General features: G+C 44.9%; 2 protein-coding genes across 2 annotated transcripts in view; both read right to left on the bottom strand.

Moving 5' to 3' along the window:
- Positions 1 to 21,498, bottom strand: part of LOC100028456 (L-serine dehydratase/L-threonine deaminase) — a 46,695-nt gene extending 25,197 nt beyond the window's left edge. Inside the window, exon 1 of the mRNA XM_056821699.1 lies at positions 21,439 to 21,498. The gene's annotated coding sequence lies outside the window, so the exon portion shown is untranslated. The remainder of the gene's footprint in view (positions 1 to 21,438) is intronic.
- SDS (serine dehydratase) lies at positions 6,005 to 14,742 on the bottom strand. Its single transcript, XM_056821697.1, has 7 exons — positions 14,590 to 14,742; positions 13,603 to 13,642; positions 12,687 to 12,826; positions 12,251 to 12,342; positions 9,616 to 9,843; positions 7,560 to 7,684; positions 6,005 to 6,960 (listed from the first exon to the last, which is right to left on the bottom strand). Exons 1-7 carry the CDS (start codon positions 14,740 to 14,742, stop codon positions 6,761 to 6,763), a joined length of 978 nt encoding a protein of 325 aa, XP_056677675.1. The 3' UTR covers positions 6,005 to 6,760.

Raw genomic sequence — 21,498 nt, 5'->3', positions numbered from 1 at the left:
GATTGGAGAAAGAGACTCTTGGATTCACTGCTCACATGTGAAGAAAGCATCTTCTGCTGAGACTGATTGACTCTATCCTATCATATGAATTGTGACTCTATCTTATCATATGAATTGGAGATAATAATCCATAGACAAATGGATGCTGTTTTTTTTCAAGAATATATTAAATTACTGATTTTTTCCTTATTTTTTCTTATTTCTTTTCTTTTATTTTTTGATCAGAATATTTGATTTTTTTTCTCATTTTTTGTACTGAAGGTACACATAATTAATATTAATATTATTTTTCCCTGCAGTAGTACAAGTTAATATATATACTTTTGCTATAATATCAATATATGCCTAAAAGCTTTTAACTATGGGAACCTGCCATTTATTGATAAAATATTATAGGACTGTGATTAATGTTTGCGTCTGATTCCAGGAAAAGGGATAAAAACAAGGAGCACAGACTAAACCTGAATAGTGCCAATAGAGCACACAAGAAATATTAAAGTTAGACTTGAGGTTGCGACGCTTAACTTATGTTTAAGTCGTAGGACTTCCTTGTATCTACACTCTTTATGAAGTACTCAAAGACACTCTTTATGAAGTACTCAAAGAAGTATAAAGCTTGACTATCATGCTGGCTCCCTATATCTCTGAAAGAAAAAAAAATCAGACAAGGGAATGACATTTCCCCATCAAAATAGAATTCTAATTCTTTTCTTCTTATATTATGGCAACTTCCTGTAGTCTTGGCTACAAATGGCTAAGTGAAATATTACTGCATTCTGTCCTACATACTTGTGGGATAGAAATTACTTTAAACTGGACCTATACAAGACCTATTTTGAATTTTTCTTATGTTTTTGATTATTTTTCTATTCTTTTGATAATTGACACATACACCCCCATAGCTGAACATTGCATTCTGAGCTAAACTTGATATTTTTTTAAATACTTACTTCAGGGGGGATTGTATTTTAATTTAAAATCTAAGAATTTTTGAATTTTTTTTGTTTGAGATTGTATTTTTATAAAAATCCAAGAATTTTGTTTAAGATTTTACTGTTATAAAAAAATTCAAAGATTTTGATTCTGTTTGAGAAAAGATCTTCAAGAAAGAAGCTTGAAACTTTTATATCCAGAGAATGAACTGTTGCAGAAAGATGCCAAAAACCTACACTTCATCAAGAAGATCAAGAATGAATTTTGGATGTGATTGATTGGACTGAACTTTTGATTGAACATTTATTGTAACTGTACACATTTATGCCAAAAGGGACTGCCCCTAATTTGGCTTTCTGTCAATGCGCCTAGCAAACATTGGTTTTGCTTTCTTTTCTTTTCTATTTCCTCTCTCACTATTCTAATTTCTCTTAGAAAATTGAATATTGTGTATATCTTTAGTTAGAAGTGAATTTAGAACTACAAAATGATTATGTTAAATGATCAATGGGGAGACTAGTCTCCCAATGATCATCAGGGGGGATTGTAAACCTTAAAATTTCTTAGACTTATAAATGTTGGAAACCTCACCATTGGAAAATTTCATACTTGGAAAATTTCTTACTGATAGTCTATTGGAATGTGAACCCCATTGGCATGGGAGGTTCCTTCTCCTCCCTACTTAAGATTACTTTAGGACAGAAACCTTTTGCTGAACAATGGAAAGGGCTTTGACCTATGCTTAAGCATAGAACAGGAAGTTCTTTGAGTCATGATTGATTTTAGAATTGATACAATAGAGATACTTGGAATGACCGAACCAGGTCTTGGAACTTCCAATCTCCACCCTGCTCAGGGTAACAGGATTTAGGAAGGGCTGCAGCAAGGGATCAAGATTTAATTATTTGAGAATATGACCTTCAACAGACATGTGCAAACCCACAGACCTCTGGGCGGTCCTGGGTTAAGTTAGAGCCACCATTGGCACAGGGAAGACATGGACAGTGATTGGTAGATGTGAGAACTGAGGGGAGGGAACTTGGATGGTTTCCTTAAAGATAGCAGGGGCTGAGGACTGGGGGGTGGTTGGAGAGGTTTTGCTCTGAGAGGTTGTGCTCTGAGAAGCTTGCTCTGAAGGAAGCTGGAGGTGGAGGCCCCTGAGACTGTTTCTCCATTTTGGTCACGTGAGTGATAGGGACTGATCTCTTTTCTTTGCCTCAGCTATCTAAGGGCTAGGGCCTTTTGGCCCAGTCTAAACAGAAGGGGTATTTGGGTATTTAAGCCCTATTCCCTTCTCTCCCCCTCCCCTCTCTCTCTAATACCTTTCTTCCTCCTGTTTGTAATTAAACTCCATAAAAGGTTGACTGCTGACTTGAGTTTTCATTTAGGAATTACATAGCTGAATTCCTTGGCGACCTTTAATTAATATATATCAGTCTTTTAAAGTGATTTCCTTGTCACACAACTCCAAAGGTGGGCCATTCGGCATTGCAAAAGGTTTGGAGTTTTCCCTTCAGGATCTCTAGCCCTAGGTCCACTGCTTGGGACTTGAAATCCCCAAAGTGTCGTTGAACCAGGTCAACAGGGTAGCTAGGAGAGTTACCCATTTCTCCTGTGGTAGAGTGGCCAAGAGGATAGAGAGAATAGTGACAGAGGAAAGAAGGATCAAGAAGAAGAGACCGTGTGGTGTCAAAAAATTTCTGTGGGGAGCAACCTCCAGTTGAGCCTTTCGAAGGGAACGGGGAGACCCAAAAGGCCAGGGCCAGCCAGGCCAGAGGTCCCTCATCCACCCAGGATCGAGTAAGGCATCCCTTAGTCAGCCCTCAGTGTCCAATCTCACAATCCCACAGTTTCTCCAGAGGATTTGAACCTCTTTATATTTCGGCTGTTTCAGCACTTTTCCGCCCGCAGGACTCAAACCTGCGCCCTACAGGACTTGAACCTGTAGTTCCACGAGGCTTCCCTGCATGCTCCCGACAAGCAGGGGGGCAATTCAAGAGGACTCGAACCTCTGTACCCCCAAGACCCTTCGGCCAGGGAGCAAAGGAAGCAACTCGCAACTCACGGGACTGGAACCCGTGACACAGCTAAATTTGGTCGGAACCTAACCTGAACAGGAAGGGGGGAAGGGAGGAGGGGTAGGGAAAAAGTATAGCCACTCGCTTCCCCAATATCTCAGCCAGCCTCCTCTCGGGGGAACTAAGCTGTGATAATTTCGGGCCCACACTCAGAAACAGGTCAAAGAAAACAGCCAGCCTCAACCACCCTCTCACAGGTTAGGTATACACCTCTTGCCAGAGGTGGACCACGGTGCTTAGGCATAGGCGGGCCGTATAAGCCCTGGCCAGGTGGACACCCTGCTACCCATATGCACAGCATGGGCCATTTCCCTTGCCGTCAAGGTACCCAGTCACGCAGCAGACACACATCCAGTCACATAGGTAAGCCTCACCTTCAGACACCGGTTCCAGAATTTCAGTCAATCGAGTTCCCAGGCTCACTCAGGGTGGCTTCCACTCTCCATCTGCTTGTTCCTAGGGCGTATTCCCAAGCGGACGAGCCCCCATATGTTACGGGTCTGTTTTTGGGTGAGCCAGAGGAAACAAGACAGACGATGTAAGGCACACAGAGAGCAGGGCTTTATTAAGCTACACACGTTCACACATGGGGGAGGGACCAGAAAGAGTGCTCTCTCTCCCCCTGGCTGGGGTCGCAACACTCTTTGTATAGTTCACAGCAGGCTTGGAGCAAAGGTGTTTATCACTCAAGGGGCCTGGTGCACCGGCGGGCGCAGGGGCCCACCCATTGGGTGGGTTGTATACAAGGTCTTATCTAGGATACACACTTCAGCTTGCAAGGGGCCTTATCTGAAATACACACAGGTCTATGGCTTTTGGGCAGGGGTCGGCTTGGCCATCTTCTACAGGCTCCTTCAACTCCAAGAACCAGGCTCCAACAACCTCTCCCCTCCTCCCAGGAAGTCCCGAGAACTCCTGAGCAGCTGTCCTCTACCTCACTTCCTGTGTCTCACATGTGCCAATGGTGGCTCTAGCTTGACCTAGGACCACCCAGAGGTCTGTCCCCTTTGCACATGTCTGTTGAAGGTCATATTCTCAAATACTTAAATCTTGAGTTTTGCTGCAGCCCTTCCTAATCTTGTTACCCTGAGAAGGGTGGAGATTGTAGTTTCCAAGACCTGATTCTGTTATTCCAAGTATCTCTATGGTTATTGATCAGGAAATAGCTAAATCCGATCTTCTAAAGAATGGTCTGAATAGGGTGGAGTACTTTTGAAATTCACACAAGGCAGAAAGAGTGGTAGGGGTTAGGCAACAGGGGCAAAATGACTTGCCTAGGGTCACACAGCCAGATTTGAAACCAGGATCTCTCATCTATGGATCTGGCTTTCAATCCACTGAACCACCTAGCTGCCTCCTCCATTATGTGTTTGTAAAGCAATGAGATTCCTTCCATAAGTCACAAAAAGAATAATTTTCATTACAGGATCAGAGTCTCAGAATAGGATGGGACCTTCACTGGGGAATAGCTGAGCAAATTGTGGCATATGAATATGACATTATACTATGTGTGTGTGTGTGTGTGTGTGTGTGTGTGTGTGTGTGAACGTGTATCAGCATACAAAAAGAAAGCTAAGGCTTTGGGAAGTGGGGCATTAATAACTTGGGGTATCAGCTTGAGCTGAGTCTTGAAGGGAGTGGGAGATGCTGGGCATATGGGACAGATAATGCAAAGGCATGGAGGTGGGAAATGGCATTCTATCTGGGAGGAACAGCCAGAAGACTGCAAAGGGAGCTGGAGGACCTTTTGTAAAGGACTTTCCAAGCCAGAAGAGTTTACATTCAACCCTAGAGGCAACAGGAGCCCCCAGAACTGAGTTGGGGAGTGGCATGGTCAGATTGGGGAGTTGGGAACATCCCTGGCTCCTGAGGGAAGCGTGCTGGTGTGGGGAGAGCAGACAGCAGGTTATTGCAGTAATACGAGGCAGAGGAGATGAGAGTCTGGCTCTGTGAGGATCCAAGACTTGGCAATCAATGGACCGGAGGTGGTGGTGGTGGGTTCCAGTCTCATCAGTGTTGGTGGCATCTTCACGATACAGGGAAAAGTGGATGTGGAGTGGCTTTTTCTGTGCATGTAGTAGGCAGCTAGGTGGCACAGTGGATAGAGCATTTGGTCCAGAGTATGGAAGACTCCAGTTTGAATCCCACCTCAGATGTACTTATGGGACCCTGCTGTTCTGCCTGCCTCAGTTTCCTCAGTTGTAAAAGATAATAAATCTAACCCCCAGGATTGTTGTGCAGATCAAATGAGATGATAGTATTTGTAAAGAGCACTCCAGTGCCTGGCACATAGTAGGCGCTTAATACATTGTTTCCCTCTTTTCCTTAGTTTCTTTTGGGATGTATTAATTGGCATCCTATGCCTCCCACAGGGGTTTGGAGGAAAGTGCTTTGTAAACCTTCAAACACTAAAGAAATGGGTGTTAATATCTGCAATAAAAGGTAACCTCCAAGGCAGGACTATTGGGTTGTTTTCTTAAACCTTTATCAGCAAGACTATATAGAGGGTAGGGGGATAGAGACTGGACCTGTGATTCTATTCGTATTCCAATGGCCAATACAAGTGTGCACCTTCCCTGAGATTCATTTAGGCAGCAGAGGTCAGTCGGGATTTGAAACCAGGTCTTCCTGGCTGGGATGTCAGTTCTCTATTATAGTTAATGTTTATTCAACTTGAGTAGCAAGCCCCACTGAGAGTTTCCCACAATCCTTAGCTTGAGTGTGGCATCCTTCAGCCAATGCTTCTTATCCCATTGGTAGGTAGCGCCACAGTGTCCCCTGCTGGCCAACGCTGTCCCCTGCAGGAAGTGAGATCTCCTATAGCCTGCAGCTGCCCCCTTTGGGATGTTGAGACCCAGCTAGAGTGGGGGGGGGCACTTGCCTCGGCATCTGCCACTGATTTGGGAAATTCCTTCCTGGGGTCAAAGTGCCTTAAGATCCCTGGCAGAAACAGGAATGAAAAGACCAAGGAAAAAACAGACCCAGACACTGCATTTCATAAATAGATGGATACTTGGTTTTTTCTTTTTTTTATTTATTAATTAGGACATTAGAAAAATGAGCAGTGGATTGAGGACCTGGAGTCAGGAGGATCTGGGTTCCAGTTTGACCTCCGACACTTCCTAGCTGTGTGACCCTGGGCAAGTCACTTAATCTCCCACTGTCTGGCCCTTACCTCTCTTCTGCCTTGGAACCCATGTCTTAGATTCTATGACAGAAGTGAAGGGTTTAAAAAAAAAAAGGAGAAATGAGTAGAGCCTGGGATTAATTCCCCAAGCGTAGAGGAGTGGGTTGCTGAGAATAGAAACCCAATACTCCTCACCCCCCAGTCCAAACTTGACCTTTCCAACCCTGAAGCCCCTCTTTTTAATCTGAATCAGAGACAAGGACCCCCCATGAAAGCCCCCTCACCTATCTGAGTCACTCGCCTCCCACCCAGCTCATCTTTTATCTCTGGGCTTCCCAAGTTAATGTGGGCTGGTGGAAAGGCTGGATTCCAGTGGGGCTAAGTAGGAGGAGTCCCAGGAGAGGGCCAGAGTGTCCTTGTACTCCCTGTAAAGCCAGGGGGTCCCAAGAGGACGGAGGCCCTCTCCCTAGCCCAGACCCCCACGTAGATGTCCCCTCTAACAACCACAATAGAAGAACAATAATAATAACGATAATAATAACAGAATAAGGCACTGGATAAAACTCCAGTCCCAAGAAGGGGTGCTTGGCGGGGGTGCCGGAGGAGGTCTGCGGGAGTGGGCTCAGCCGGTCTTCATTCCCAGCTGCCTTTTGAGCTCTTGCAGCTGATCCAAGCTGATGTTGCTCCCACCACACACGATGACCACCACACTGCTCAGCTTGGCAGGGAGCTTCCCTTCAGCCTGGAGCTTTTGTACTACTTTGCTGTAGATTGCAGTCAGGGCTGCCCCACAGGCTGGCTCCACCAGCATCTTCTCATCATCTGTAGGGAGCCAAAGAAAGCCAAGGTTAGGGGCTGAACCAACTGGACCTGGTGGACACTGACCTCCTCAGCTCTGGCTGCTAAAACCAGTCAGTCAACAAGCATTTATCTGCAGTTGCTAAAGACAAAAAGAATGGCAAAAAATGGAAGCCATCCTTGCCCTCAAGGAGCTTCTACTTGACTCTCTTTTTTGGCTATTTTATCTTTTCTCAGTTATGTGAAAAAACCAGTTTTTTAGCTTTAAAAAAAGTTTGAGCCAGATTCTCATCCTCCCTCTCCCCACTCCGAGATGGCAGGTGATCAGATACAGATTTTATATGTGTACGAGTGTAAAACATTTTAAGGAGCTTCTATTCTAATATACATTATTAGAATAGAAGAAGCTCCTTACTATAGAAGGGCTTACTGTAGAAGGTGGGACTCCAAGGAAGCCAAGGGCAGGATCATGGGCATGTTTCGCACCCCAAGCTGTGCCTCCTTTTTTCTGGAGATCTGCTTGTTAAAGATTTACTAGCACACCCCTGCTTGGAGGGAAGGTCTTTGCACTGTTCCAATCCTACTGTTCCCCTCATCACAGGAGATTATAACTAATAACTCACCTACGAACTTCTCCAGAGCTCTGACTGCTTCTTGGTCTGTGATCACTTCAGAGAAGACGGGGTGTTCCTGGGAGAGCTTCAGAGTCTGAGCTCCAACAGTGTTCACCCCAAGGGCTTTAGCCACACTAGGAGAGATGGAGAGAAGTCAAGAGAATCAGTGAATTTATACTCCGCAGTTCCATGTGTTGATGGAGAGTGGAGAAGACCTCAGTTCCAGTCCCATCTTTGACTGTGTGTAAATCTCTGATGCCTTTACAGAGATGTTAACCTGCATTTGTGAAGGGTATGTTCATTTCTGGGAGTTCCTCAGACTGATGAAATCACAGATCTCCTCCAGAAACGAGCCCTATCCAGCATTTTACATACATCATCTCAGGGAATTGCAGCAACCCTGCAAGGTCACCCCCATTTTGTAGACAGAAAATTGAGACTCCAGTGAAGAGAGAGCAAGTGCCAGAGGCAATATTTGAATCTAGGTCTTCCTGACTGCAGGTCTATTGATTTATCCATGATTCTATGCTTCTTCCCACTCTCCCACCCACAAAATCCTCTTTCTATCTCAGTCTCAGAAGGGCAAGGACTGAGTAAATGGGAGTAAACGACTTGTCTAGGGTCACACAGCTAGGAAGTGTCTGAGGCCAGTCTTGAACCCAGGTCCTCTTGACTCTAGTTTTCTATCTACTGTGCTACCTAGTTGCCCCCACAATTCTGTTCTAAAGACACTAGGAGTGGGAACCAAGCGGTAAGACTTCATCATTCCTGTCTTGCTCTGAATTCCAAGGGTTTGGAGAGAAGTGGAGAGGGCAGCACTCAAGAGTCCTCTTGTGGTTAGGGACTAAGCAACAAGCCTTAAGTACCAAGAGTCCTGGGCATCTTGGAGGGAGGAGGAAACTGAGTCAATGGTCCCTATTTTTGTAGGGGCAGAGATATTAGCTAGGCACTGAATCTGGGATTTCCTTGGAATAGGCAACCTTGGAGAGCTGCCTAGACATCACTGAGAGGTTGTCAATGAATTAACAGATATTTGGGGGGCAGCTAGGTGTGTCAGTGGACTACGAGCCAGACTTAGAGACTGGGAGGTTCTAGGTTCAAATCTGGCCTCAGACACTTCCCAGATGGGTGACCCTGGACAAGTCACTTCACCCCCATTGCCTAGCCCTTACCACTCTTCTGCCTTAGAACCAATACACAGTGTTGATTCCAAGATGGAAGGTAAAGGTTTAAAAAAACAAGCAAACATTTGTTAAGCTTCTTGTGGATCCAAAGGGAGGCCAATCCCACAATCCCTGTCCTTGGGGAATTTATTATCTATCAGGAGAGAGACAAGAGGCAAACAAATGCACACAAAACAAACTAGGCAGGGGACAAAGAGGAAATGATTCCCAGAAGGAAGGCAAAGGCATTCAGAAGGACTGGGGAAGGCTCCCTGGAGAAGGTGGCATCCATAGGAATGGAGGAGGGCAGACATTGAGCAGCCATCCAATTCTTTCTCCATCTGAGGCTGGCTTTTGCTCTACTGTGCCTTTTCAGGATGAAGAACAAGCCCTGTCGGAACACCTGGGTTCGAATCCTGGCTCTGCTTCTTGCTTGGCCAAGTTCTTTAACTTTATTGGACCTGTTTCCAAACTCATAGAATGAAGGGATTTGTCTGGATTGACGAGATGCCTCTCAGCTCTGGGGGCACTGGTCTAGAGGGTCCCTAGAGGGCAGTGAAGTTTATACCAGGGGAACTGCTTGCCCCCTTTCTAGGGTTAGAGTTTAAGCCCCTGGACGCTTGACCTGGGATTCTGGAGCCACTTTCTATCACTAGGTAGCTAAGTGGATAGAAAGCAGGGTCTAGAGTCAGAAAGACCACAGTTCAAATCCAACCAGTCTTCTGATCCCCTGTTTGTCTCAGTTTCCTCAACTGTAAAATGGGGACCATAATTGCCCCAACCTTGAAGAGTGGTTATGGGAATCAGATGGAAGAAATAATAATGGTAAAGGGCTTAGCACAGTACCTGGCGCATAGTAGATGGTTAATAAGGGCTCTTTTCCTTCTCCTTCTCCCCCTTACCTGGTAATCTTGGGAAGCGTGACCAGTTTGCCAGCTTTGAGGGCTGAATTCAAACTGTGGGCCCCTTGGGTTTCCATTGCGATGACAGGTACATCCTTCCAGCCCACCTCGACCAAGCCCTGCACCACGCCACACAGGAGGCCCCCGCCGCCCACTGACAGGGCAATGGCACCCGGCTTGCCAGGAAGGTCCTCTTTCAGCTCCTTCACTATGGTGGTATGGCCTTCCCTGGAGGTTGGGAATCAGAGAATACCATTATTACAGAGCTGGGAGGGTCTTCAGGACATCTAGTTCAGGCTGTACCGGAGGCATGAGTTACTGTTCCCTGGCAAGTGGATGGCCAGCCTTCACTTGAACACTTGTAAGCATGGACAAATTACTACCTCCCATGACAGCCCAGTTCACTTTTGGACACCCTCCATTGTTAGAATGGTTTTCATTTTTTTTTACACCCTCACCTTCCATCTTGGAATCAATACTATGTATTGGTTCCAAGGCAGAAGAGTGATGAGGGCTAGGCAATGGGAGTTAAGTGACTTGCCCAGGGTCACACATTTGTTTATTTAATCCCTCACCTTCCATCTTGGAATCAATACGATGTATTGGTTCCAAGGCAGAAGAGCGGGAAGGGCTAGGCAATGAGGGTTAAGTGACTTACCCAGGGTCACCCAGCTAGGAAGTGTCTGAGGTCAGATTTGAACCTAGGACCTCCTGTCTCTAGACCTGGCTCTCAATTCACTGAGCTACCCAGCTGCCCCCAGTTTTCATTTTTTGGACATGACTAATGTGGGTATTTGTTTTTCTTCTTTGTGAATATTTGTTAAAAAGGATGATGTTTTAGGGGCAGCTAGGTGGCTCAATGAATAGAGCACCAGATCAAGAGATGGGAGATTCTGGGTTCAAATGTGACTTTAGACACTTCTTAGCTGTGAGACCTTGAGCAAGTCACTTAACCCCATTTGTTTAGCCCTTACCACTCTTCTGCCTTGAAAAGGATACTCTTCTTCTTCATCATCATCTTCTTCTTTCTTTTTCTTCATTTTCTTCTTATTAGTAGTAATAGTATGATTATTAGTATGATTCTCAGACAGAAGGTAAGGATTAAAAACAAAGTTGTTTTTTCCCCCTTTTCACTGGGGTAAAGGTGATTGGAAAGGAAGAAAAAGAAATGCTTGTTGCTTTAAAAATTATGTAAAAATTAATTTAAAACTGTTATCTTTCCCCCAAATCACTTGCTTTTGAAGTGCTTTTAAAATGAATTTACCTATTTTAACATTCTTCCTTTCAAAAATTTATTATTTATTGTTAACATTATCTTTTTTTTTTAATTTGAGTTCCAAATTCTCTCCCTCCTCCAGCCTTTAGAGAAGGGAAGCAATATGATAGCAGTTTTCTGTACAAATAGATTTCCAGAATAGATATGTACATAGAATTTGAATTTTAAAGGGCAAATGTACACCCATCGTAAAGTTGTCCTTCATTTCCTATAGCCACACGAGGTGCACCTCTCACCTCCAAACATTTACCCTAGCTGTGCCACAACCCTGGCATGCTTTCCTTTGTCATCTTTGCCTTGTGCCTTCCCTGGCTTCCTTCAAGTTCCAGCTAAAGACCTGTCTTTTTTTTTTTTATCATTCTCCTTAAAGAATAGCACCCACCTCCCAGAGTTGTTTTCTCCCAGAGGAGAAAAATTATATAAAGTTTGTAAAGCACTTTGTAAGGACCAACTATTATCACCTGTGTCTGGAGGTAGGGGAAGTGAACTTTCTAGGAACATATAGCTGCTACATATCTAAGGCAGGATTTGAACTTGGGTCTTCTCCACCATGTTATATTGTCTCTGCCCCCAATCTATCTCTTCTTAGGAGCCCGAGCACATCTATAATATGTAATGACTGGACTCGATGGTTTCTCAGAGGCCTTCGCAATTGAGGTTCTTGGGGGCATATTGGGCTGTTTTAGAATCAATGCCAAGGGCTCTATGAGGTACAAGGGAAAAGTATTACTGACTAGGATAATCCAGAGCCTCTTTCAGGAGGAGGTTGGGGTTCAAAGGATAAGTAGGAATTTAACAAGAGGAGGAAGGTGAAAGAGGGGCTTCCAGATATGGGCACAGTCAGTAGCATTGTGAGAGGTAGAATGCAATCAGATCTGTGCCTGAAGAAGGGGATGGAATGGAGGATGGATTGCAGTGAGGAGAGACTTGAGGCATAGACACCCCCCATCCCTCCTCCCACAGAAGTAATGGGATTTGGGGGTCTGGACCAGAAGGGTGGCAGTGTCAGAGGAGAGGGAAAGGGGCATATTCGAGTTGAAGGTAGAATTGTCAAGTCTTGGCGCCATATTGGTATGGGTGTGAGAGATATTGAGGAGTCCAGGATAATTCCTGGGTTGGGAGCTTAAGGGGCTAAAAGGAGGCTGGTGCCTCTACCTTAATAGGGGAAGTAAGAGGGGGAGGGTTCAGGGGAAAAGATATTGAATTCTGCTTTGGACATGTGAGTTTAAGAGGTCTACTGCATATTTATTTTTCTTCCTGGCAGTTGGAGAGGTGAGACCATAGTTTAGGGCTAGATAAGTATATTGGAGAATCATTAGCCTAGAGACGGTCATTGAGTTCAACTTGAGCAGTACCTACCAGATGAGGGGGTCATCGAAGGGGGGCACAAAGATCCAGCCTGGATTGTTCTTGGAAAGGGCTTTTGCCAGTTCGAATGCCTCGTCCAATGTCTGGGGATAGCCAAGGCACACAGGTGAAGGAAGTTCTTTTCTTCCTGATCCAATGAGTTGAACCATTTTTGCTGGGTCCTATCTGGCTCCCAGACCTCACATTCTCCTCCCCCAACTAGTTTTATTCTTCAATCTATCCTCCATGTTATTGCCAAACAGGATATTCCTAATATGTAGTTTTGACTTCATCACTCCCTTGCTCAAGAAACTCCAATGGCTCCCTATCACCTCCAGAATAAAATAGAAACTTCTTTGTTTGGCTTAAAGCTCTTTATAACCTTGTTCCAGTCTATTCTTATCTGTTAGACCCCCAATATGTATATGTCCACTTCTCCGGCACTTACCTCACCTACAACCTTGACCGTAGCACCCTCATCCTTGAGCTTCTTGATGGTGAGGGAGGGCGTAGTATTAGGCACAACGATGGTGGCAGGGATGTTCAGCTTCCTGGCAGCATAGGCTGCGGCCATGCCAGCATTACCTGCTGTGGGTAGATGGAGGAAGATAAGCATCAATGCAGAAAGACCCCAGGATGGTCGATGGTAGATCTAGGTTGGCCTGTGGCTGACTTTAGGGGAAAATGCCCCTCTAACTACCTCGTTGGCTTTTGCTGCTTCTGGGGTTGTCCTCTTTCCCTTCCTGAATGGCACATCCTCAGTCATTCCAATAACCACCTGAGAATTGGGTTGAGAATTCCAACCCCAAGAAGGACATCCTTGAACATGATCTTAATAAGCCTCTTACTTTAAAGGAATCCAACCTTTGAGGCAGCTGGGTGGCTCAGTGGATTGAGAGCCAGGCCTCGAGATGGGAGGTTCTGGGTTCAAATCTGGCCTCAGATGCTTCCTAATTGTGTGACCCTGGGCAAGTCCCTTAACCCCCATTGCCTAATCTTTGCCTTTCTGTTTTTTTAAGCCTTATATTCCATCTTAGAATTAATACTGTGTATATTGCCTCCATGGCAGAAGAGTGGTAAGGGCTAGGCAATGGGGGTTAAGTGACTTGGAAAACTGTTACTTAGTATTGATTGTTTAAAGAAAGTTTTTAATTCTTACCTTCCATCTAATGCAGAAGTGTGCTAAGGGTCCAGAGTCACACAGCTAGGGAGTGTCTGAGGCCAGATTTGAACCCAGGACCTCTTCTATGCAGGCATAACTCTCTTTCCACTGAGCCACTTGGCTGCACTCCCATGAAGTCTTGAAATTTGGGGCTTATTCAGTGGATATGGACCTTGGAACCCTGCCCCAAGGGGAAACTTACCTGAGGAACAAACGAAATGCTCACAGCCCCTCTCAGCCCACTGTGGAGACAAGGAGAAAGGGAGGTGGGTCAGGGCTGGGAGGAGACAGGTCCAGAGATTGGCAGACACATCCTGGCCGTGTGACCCTGGGCAAGTCACTTAACCCCCACTGCCCAGTCCTTATTGTTCTTATGCCTTGGAACCAATACACAGTATTGATCTAAGAGGGAAGGTATGGGTTTAAAAAAAGGGAAAAAAAGTAGTTGGGTTAGGATTTGAACCCAGGCCCTCCTGACAGAGTTCAGGTTTATTTTATTTTATTTTATTTAACAGGGCCTCAGACAAAAATTCCCTTTCCAAGGACTTTTGGTGGACGGAGGAGAATAAGAGAAGAAGAAAGGGAGAGTGACCCCGAAGGTAAGTCACCTGATCAGGTGTGGACGTCCAGCCTCAAGAAAAATCTCTGGGTAATCTTTAGAGGTCACAGAGGAGGCTAGAAGGCAGCTCAGAGCTCCATTCCAGGGAGGGTTGGCTCTAGGCAAACAGGTAAATGCATCTTTGGATGCCCATCAGGATTTCAGGTCGGGGTTGGATGAGAAAACCCCTAACATGGAGGCACGCTGGCTTCTCAAGGACTTTCCATCTCTGGTGCTCTAAGCGCCCCGCTGGCCATTGCCCATTCTAAACTTCTCCACTGCTCTCCCCGCTCTGAGGTCTTTCCCCGATTGGACACCCCCTGTTCTTTTTCATTTTTTATTCAAGGATGTTTTGTTTTCCCAATCAGGTGTAATGACCATTTTCAACATCTGTCTTCTGAAATGAGCCCCAGGATCATCAGACTGATCTTGGCACTAATCTGTAGTGGGGCACTTTGAGCACATGACCCTTTGTGGGCCTCCTCCCTCCTCTGGCGACCCAGAACCTCCCTCTCTCTCCAAAGGGTCTGAGGCAATGCCCGCTGCTGCCCTCTCATGCTCTTGCCTGTCCCCTCGCCCGCTGCTTCTCACCGTCTTGCACAGGTGTCCGATGCCCCGGATCTTAAAAGACCCGGAGGGCTGGGCGGTCTCCATCTTGAGGTAAACAGTGGGGCCCACCACCTTGGACAGGGCCATGCTGTCCCTGAGGGGGGTCTTCACGTGGAGCTGCTGCTCCTGAGACATGATCGATCACTGCACTGAGGGGAGAGAGACAAGAAACGTCTGGTCAGCAGAAGAAACCTTTCTCACTGGGACAAACCATCTGAATGCCGCCATGTTGAATCTGGAAGGGATCTCAGAGACCATCAAGTTCAACTCCCTGACTGGATAGAAAACTGAGGCTGCCAGAGGTCCAGGAACTCTCTCAAAGTCGCAGAACTGGCCAATAGCTGAGCCAGGTTTAGAACTCAGATCTTTCCATTATGTCTTTTTGAAAAAAAAATCCTTATTTTCCATCTTAGAATCAATACTATGTATCAGTTCTAGAGCAGAAGAGTGGTAAAGGCTAGGCAATGGGGGTCAAGTGACTTGCTCAGGGTCACGAAGCTAGGAAGTGGTCAGAGACTAGATCTGAAGCCAGGACCTCCTGTCTCTAGGCATGGTTCTCAATCCACTGAGCCATCCAGTCACCCCTCTTTTTTTTTTTAAACCTTTACCTTCCTTCTTGGAATCAATACTGTGTGTCGGTTCCAAGTGTGATATCAAAATCACTTAAAAAGACTGATATATATATATATATTAATTTAAGGTTGCCAAGGAATTCAGCCATGTAATTCTTAAATGAAAACTCAAGTCAGCTGCCAACCTTTTTTTTTTGGTGTTTTAATTACAAACAGGAGGAGGAAAGTATTAGAGGGAGAGAGAGAGGGAAAGGGGAGAGAAGGAAATTGGGCTTCACTCTGCCTAGGCTGAGGCAAAGAAAGAGATCCGTCCCTATTACTCACGAGACCAAAATGGAGAAAACAGTCTGTGGGCTCCTCCAACTCCAAGAACCAGGCTCCAACAACCTCTCTCCCTCCTCCCAGGAAGTCCCGAGAACTCCTGAGCAGCTGTCCTCTACCTCACTTCCTGTGTCTCACATGTGCCAATGGTGGCTCTAGCTTGACCTAGGACCACCCAGAGGTCTGTCCTTTTTGCACATGTCTGTTGAAGGTCATATTCTCAAATAATTAAATCTTGAGTTTTGCTGCAGCCCTTCCTAAATCCTGTTACCCTGAGAAGGGTGGAGATTGTAGTTTCCAAGACCTGATTCTGTTATTGCAAGTATCTCTATGGTTATTGATCAGGAAATAGCTAAATCCGATTTTCTAAAGAGTGGTCTGAATAGGGTGGAGTACTTTTGAAATTCACACAAGGCAGAAAGAGTGGTAGGGGTTAGGCAACAGGGGCAAAATGACTTGCCTAGGGTCACACAGCCAGATTTGAAACCAGGATCTCTCATCTATGGATCTGGCTCTCAATCCACTGAACCACCTAGCTGCCTCCTCCATTATGTGTTTGTAAAGCAATGAGATTCCTTCCATAAGTCACAAAAAGAATAATTTTCATTACAGAATCAGAGTCTCAGAATAGGATGGGACCTTCACTGGGGAATAGCTGAGCAAATTGTGGCATATGAATATGACTGAATGCTGTTTTTGTGCTGGAAGAGATGAGGAAGGAGATGGTTTCAGAAAAATCTGGGAAGACTTGTATGAACTGATGTTAAGTGAAGTGAGAAGAACCAGGAGAACAATTGATCCATTAAGGTAAAAGTAATCAATTTTGAAAGATGTAATTCTGGTCAATTCAATGACCACCCAAAAATTCCAAAGGATTTATGATGAAACATGTGAGCTGCTAGATTTAGATGCAGAATGAAGCATGCATTTTTGGTCATAATCACTGCGGAAATTTGTTTTGTTTCATCATACATATTTACTGCAAGGTTCTCCCTACCCCATCCCCATTCCCTCCACTATAAATTAGGTTTTTTAATGAAAAAATTATATAGAGAACTAAGTCAAATTTGTAAGAATATAAGCCATTCCCCACATGACAAATGGTCAGAGGATTGGAACAAGCAATTTTCACATGAAGAAATCAAAGCCATCAATAATCATATGAACAATGTTCCAAATCAGTCTTGATTAGAAAAATGAAAATAACAACTCTGAGGTACTGCCTCACACCTTTCAGATTGGCCAATATGGCAGTAAAGGAATGTGGTAAATGTTGGAGGAGATGTGACAAAATTGGGACACTAATGCATTATTGGTGGAGTTGTAAACCCATCCAACCATTCTGGAAGGCAATTTGGAATTATACCAAAGGGCTATAAAGCAATTCATATCCTTTGATCTAGTAATACCACTACTGGGTCTGTATCCCAAAGACATAATAAAAAAGGGGAAAGAACCTGTTTGTACAAAAAATATTTATAGCTGCTCTTTTTGTGGTGACAAAGAATTTGAATTGAGGGGATGTCCATCAACTAACTGGGGAATAGCTGAACAAATTATGGTACACATTGGTGATGGAATATTATTGTGCTGGAAGGAATGATGGGCAGGAGGATTTCAGAAAAGCTGGAAAGATCTGCAAGAACTGATGCAGGGTGAAATAAGCAGAACCAAGAGATCACTATACACAATAACAGCAAATTGGATGCTGATTATCTGTGAAAACTTGGCTACTCTCAGCAATGGGATGATCTGAGACAACACTGAGAGCCTTTTGACAGGTAATGCTATCCACTTCCAGAGAAAGAACTTTTGGATTCATCTTTTACCTCAGGGTATCTTTGGCTTTATTTGGGGGTTTTGGTTATGTATGACTTTGATCTTACAACAATGACCAATATGGAAGTGGATTTTGCATGAGAATAAAAATATTTTTTAATTAAAAAAAGAATAGGATGGGGCTTCAGTGATCATCTTTAGTCCACCCCACTCTTCAAAAGAATGTTCTCTATATCCCCCCCCCACCCCACCTCCACCCAAGTAAATAACCATCCAAGTTCTGCTTAAAGTTCTCCAGGGAAGAGAGAGCCATCACCTCCCAAGATAGCACCTTACCTTAGATTGGTTCTAAGTGTAAGGGAGTTTGTGGAGTGTGTATAGACTTAGGAAAAGGATGGAGAAAATGTTAATAATGCAGATTTAACCTAAAAGTGTAGCATCATTAGGGAAAGAGTGCCTTTGTGAAGTATTTATAAGCACATCCCTTCTTTTGGGGGAACTGGGATAGGATCATTGTCCCCCTCCAAGTCTCAGCTTCTGCATCTGGAAAATGGGAAGGACTAAAGCCTGGCAGGATGCTGCCTTGTTACATGGTGAGGATGAAGGGGACAATGAAAATAGGACTGTTTTTAGAGTCAGAGACACAGAGAAGGACACAAGAATTCCCAATTTCCTTTGTTAACCTGTTCTGTGAGGCAGGTATAGCTAAAAACTCAGCATAATCCTTATTTTGCTGTCCCAGGTCAGGTACTCCTCCTAGAGGACCCAGGGATATCTGTGGTTTTGGGAAGGTTACTGACCCTTTCTGGCTTTGTTTTCTCATCTGCAGAGTGATACGCTTGGACTGGAGGAGCCCTTCCAGAGCTAAATCTATGATCCCAAATCTCTCTCCTTCTTCTCTCCCCATATCCATGGTACAGCAGGAAAAATGTTTGATTCCAAATTGGAAACCTTGCTTGGTTGCTTGGAAACCAAGCAGGAAAATCTGCTTGATGGAAGTAATTTCCTGTCCCTGGGACTCAGTTTCTTCATCTGTCAAATGAGAAGAAAGAAGCCTCTTTTGGCTCTAAATCTAAGACCACAGTTATGGGGCCCTTCTTAGCAGATGGCTTGGACCTGACATGAATCACTTAGCCTTGTCTACCTCATCTGTAAAAGGGGACTAATAATAAAAGCATTTGCCTTTCAGGCTTGTTGTGGGGATCAAATGAGATAGTAATTGTAAAGTTCTTTAATCAAGGCAGCCAAGTGGCCCAGTGGATGGAGCTCCAGGTTTGAAGTTAGGAGATGCTGGGTTCAAATTTGACCTTAGACATTTCCCAGCTTTGTGATGCTGGCAAGTCACTTAACCCCAATTGTCTAGACCTTATTCTTCTATCCTTACATTATTACTAAGACAGAAAGTGATGGTTTAAGAGGTGAAAAAAGAGCTCAGTACAAACAGGGTCTAATGATAATATAATAATCTTAATAATAATAAATGCTTGTTTATTTCTTTAGGTATCAGATGGAAAAGGGAAGTCAGAGCCTGAATTGGAGAGGATATTAAAAAACAACAACAACAACAACTATCTCCTGTCTTAAAATCAATACAATGTATTGATTCCAAGGCAGAAGAGCAGTAAGGGCTAGGCAATAGGGGTTAAGTGACTTGCCCAGGGTCACACAGCTGGGAAGTATCTGAGGTCAGATTTGAACCCAGGACCTCCCATCTCTAGGCTTGACTGTCAGTCTATTGAGCCTCCTGGCTTTCCCAGAGAGTAGTCCAAGCAGCCTCTGTATTTTGGGAGAAGGTGAAGGTGAAGGTGAGAAGACGTTGTGTGTCCCCCTCCTATCTTCCCCAAATAAGATTGTCTTCCTTTTGGACACTGAACTCAGGAGGAGGAGGAGGGGTGGTGGTGGTCCCAGATAGCTTTAAACCTGCAGTCTCTGGGGGAAAGTTAGGGGGTGGAGCTGGGAGGACTGACCTGTCCTGGAGTCCTTGATCTTCTGCATTGTCCCTAGGAGAGGTCATCATTTGTTTCTCCACTGTATTCCTAGCATCATCATGACCTGACCCAAGGACCTCTGGACTGGGCTGAGGGGGATTGTCTAAGCTTTTTAAAATTAAATTTAAAAAAAAAACTTTACTTACTGTCTTAGAATCTATACGGTATATTGGCTCTGAGGCAAGAAGATCAGTAAAGAGCTATCAATTGGGGATTAAGTGACTTGTCCAGGGTCACACAGCTAGGGAGTATCTGAAGTTAGATTTGAACCCAGGACCTCCCATAGACAAGGATTCTTAACCCATGGTCCATAGACTCTTTAATAGATTTTGGGGGAGGGGGGAATTTAGATGGGGAAGAATTTCAGCTTTATTTCCATTCACTTCTTTTCTTTCATGGTAAATGTGAGCCATGGACACAATTTGGAGAAGGCATCTTTAGGGGACCCAGACAGCAAAAGGAGTTTGTGACACCAGAAAGATGAACAGCTTCTGCTCCAGGATTATTCTTAGGAGGAATAGTTACTGATCTGTGTTGATGTTGTTACAGTTTCCTTACTAGGAATTTCCCACCCAATTAAATCTTTTTTCTTTAAACCTTTACCTTCTGCCTTAGATTTGACATTAAGTGTTAGATCCAAAGCAGAAGAGCAGTAAGGGCTAGGCAATCGGGGTGAAGTGACTTGTCCAGGGTCTTACAGTTAGGAAGGGTCTGAGGCCAGATTTGAACCTAGGACCTCTTGTCTCCAGGCCTCAACTAGAGTAAGAATAAATCTAGAGGGGCAGCTGTGTAGTTTCTGTGGATTGAGAGCTAGGACCAGAGCCTGGAGGTTCTAGGTTCAAATCTGGCCTCAGATACTTCCCAGCTGTGTGACCCTGGGCAAGTCACTTGACCCCCATTGCCTAACCCTGACCACTCTTCTGCCTTGGAACCAATACACAGTATTGATTCTGAGATGGAAGGCAAGGGTTTTTTTTTTAAAGAATAAATCTAGAGAGAATGAGTTGACATTCAACACTACTCAATTACAAAAAACAGTGATTTTATCCATTTGCACAGAAGTACACAGAACAGTGAATATAAAAGAATAATTAGCAGGATAGTGACAACTTGTCCTTAGACTATTTCTATCTAAACTCCATACCAGAAAAAAGGAGAAAAAGGCACTAAGAAAAATAATAGAAAGTGTCAAGACCTTCCTTTGACTTGTGCTGGCTGTATGACTCTGAATAAGTCACTCATCTCTGAACCGGAGGCAGCTCTCCCATATGATTGGTGGAAGGAGGGAGTTTCCACACTGGGAATTAGAGTAGAGGAAGTCATGGGTCTGGACTCCCTCCCCACATCCCCTAAAATGAAATACTTGCCACAATTTCGTTTTAAGGAAAGTGATCATAAACTTCAGAGCACTGAAGAAATCAGTTGATTCTTTGGGGGAGCAGGGCTTGGGGTTTGGAAATGCAGTGGGATTTCTCTGGGGACTTGTACCCCCAACTCCATTCATGATGCTCCAAGCTTCTGGGTTTGGGGCTGAAAATCTGGAGGCAAGGAGGCTTTTCCACTGGAGGTTTAAGCTAAAGGGGCCAACATCTCCCCGGGTCTGGGGTCCGATTGTAGAGGACATAGAATATGAATCACAGAATTGCAGAGCTGGAAGCGACCTTGGAAGCCCTGGTCCAAGGCAACCTGTAGCCCAGAACGAATCATCTCTGTGGCACATCCGGAAGCCATCTGTCCGGCATTGGCTAAAGGATTTTGGGACAGCCTGCAGTGCCATGCTCCTGGGATCTCATTTCTCAAAGGGTCCCTCTAGCTGCCCCTTGGTGGGGTGGGGATGGAGTTGGACGATTCCAAAGGACCAAAATAAGGAAGAGACAAAAGTAGGGCAAACTGTCTGTCCCCTTCCTTCAAGCATGTTTCTTTGGACCACCCCAAACCCCACGGCCCAAGGAGGGGCACGACCTGCTCCTGGATCTCTCCAAATTGATGGGTTTGGACCCCGAACTTGGGAATCTGGGCTCCCAGAAGGATTATTGTTTTGTTTTTAGCACTACTCTTCCCACCCCAAGCTGAGGACACTCTTGGCCAATCCTTTCCCTATTACTTCAGCCATTGGGAGAGAGAAGGAGAAAGGGGGGGGGGGGAGAGAGGAGAAGTCAAGACTCACTCACCAGGGAGAAGTTGGCCAAGGATGTGGAGTGAGCTTCCAGGACCCTCCCGCAAGGGCCAGA

This window comes from Monodelphis domestica, chromosome 3, assembly GCF_027887165.1.
Source record: "Monodelphis domestica isolate mMonDom1 chromosome 3, mMonDom1.pri, whole genome shotgun sequence".
NCBI lineage: Eukaryota > Metazoa > Chordata > Mammalia > Didelphimorphia > Didelphidae > Monodelphis > Monodelphis domestica.
The sequence above is the reverse complement of the archived record's forward strand: the minus strand, read 5'-3'. Positions and strand labels throughout refer to the sequence as shown.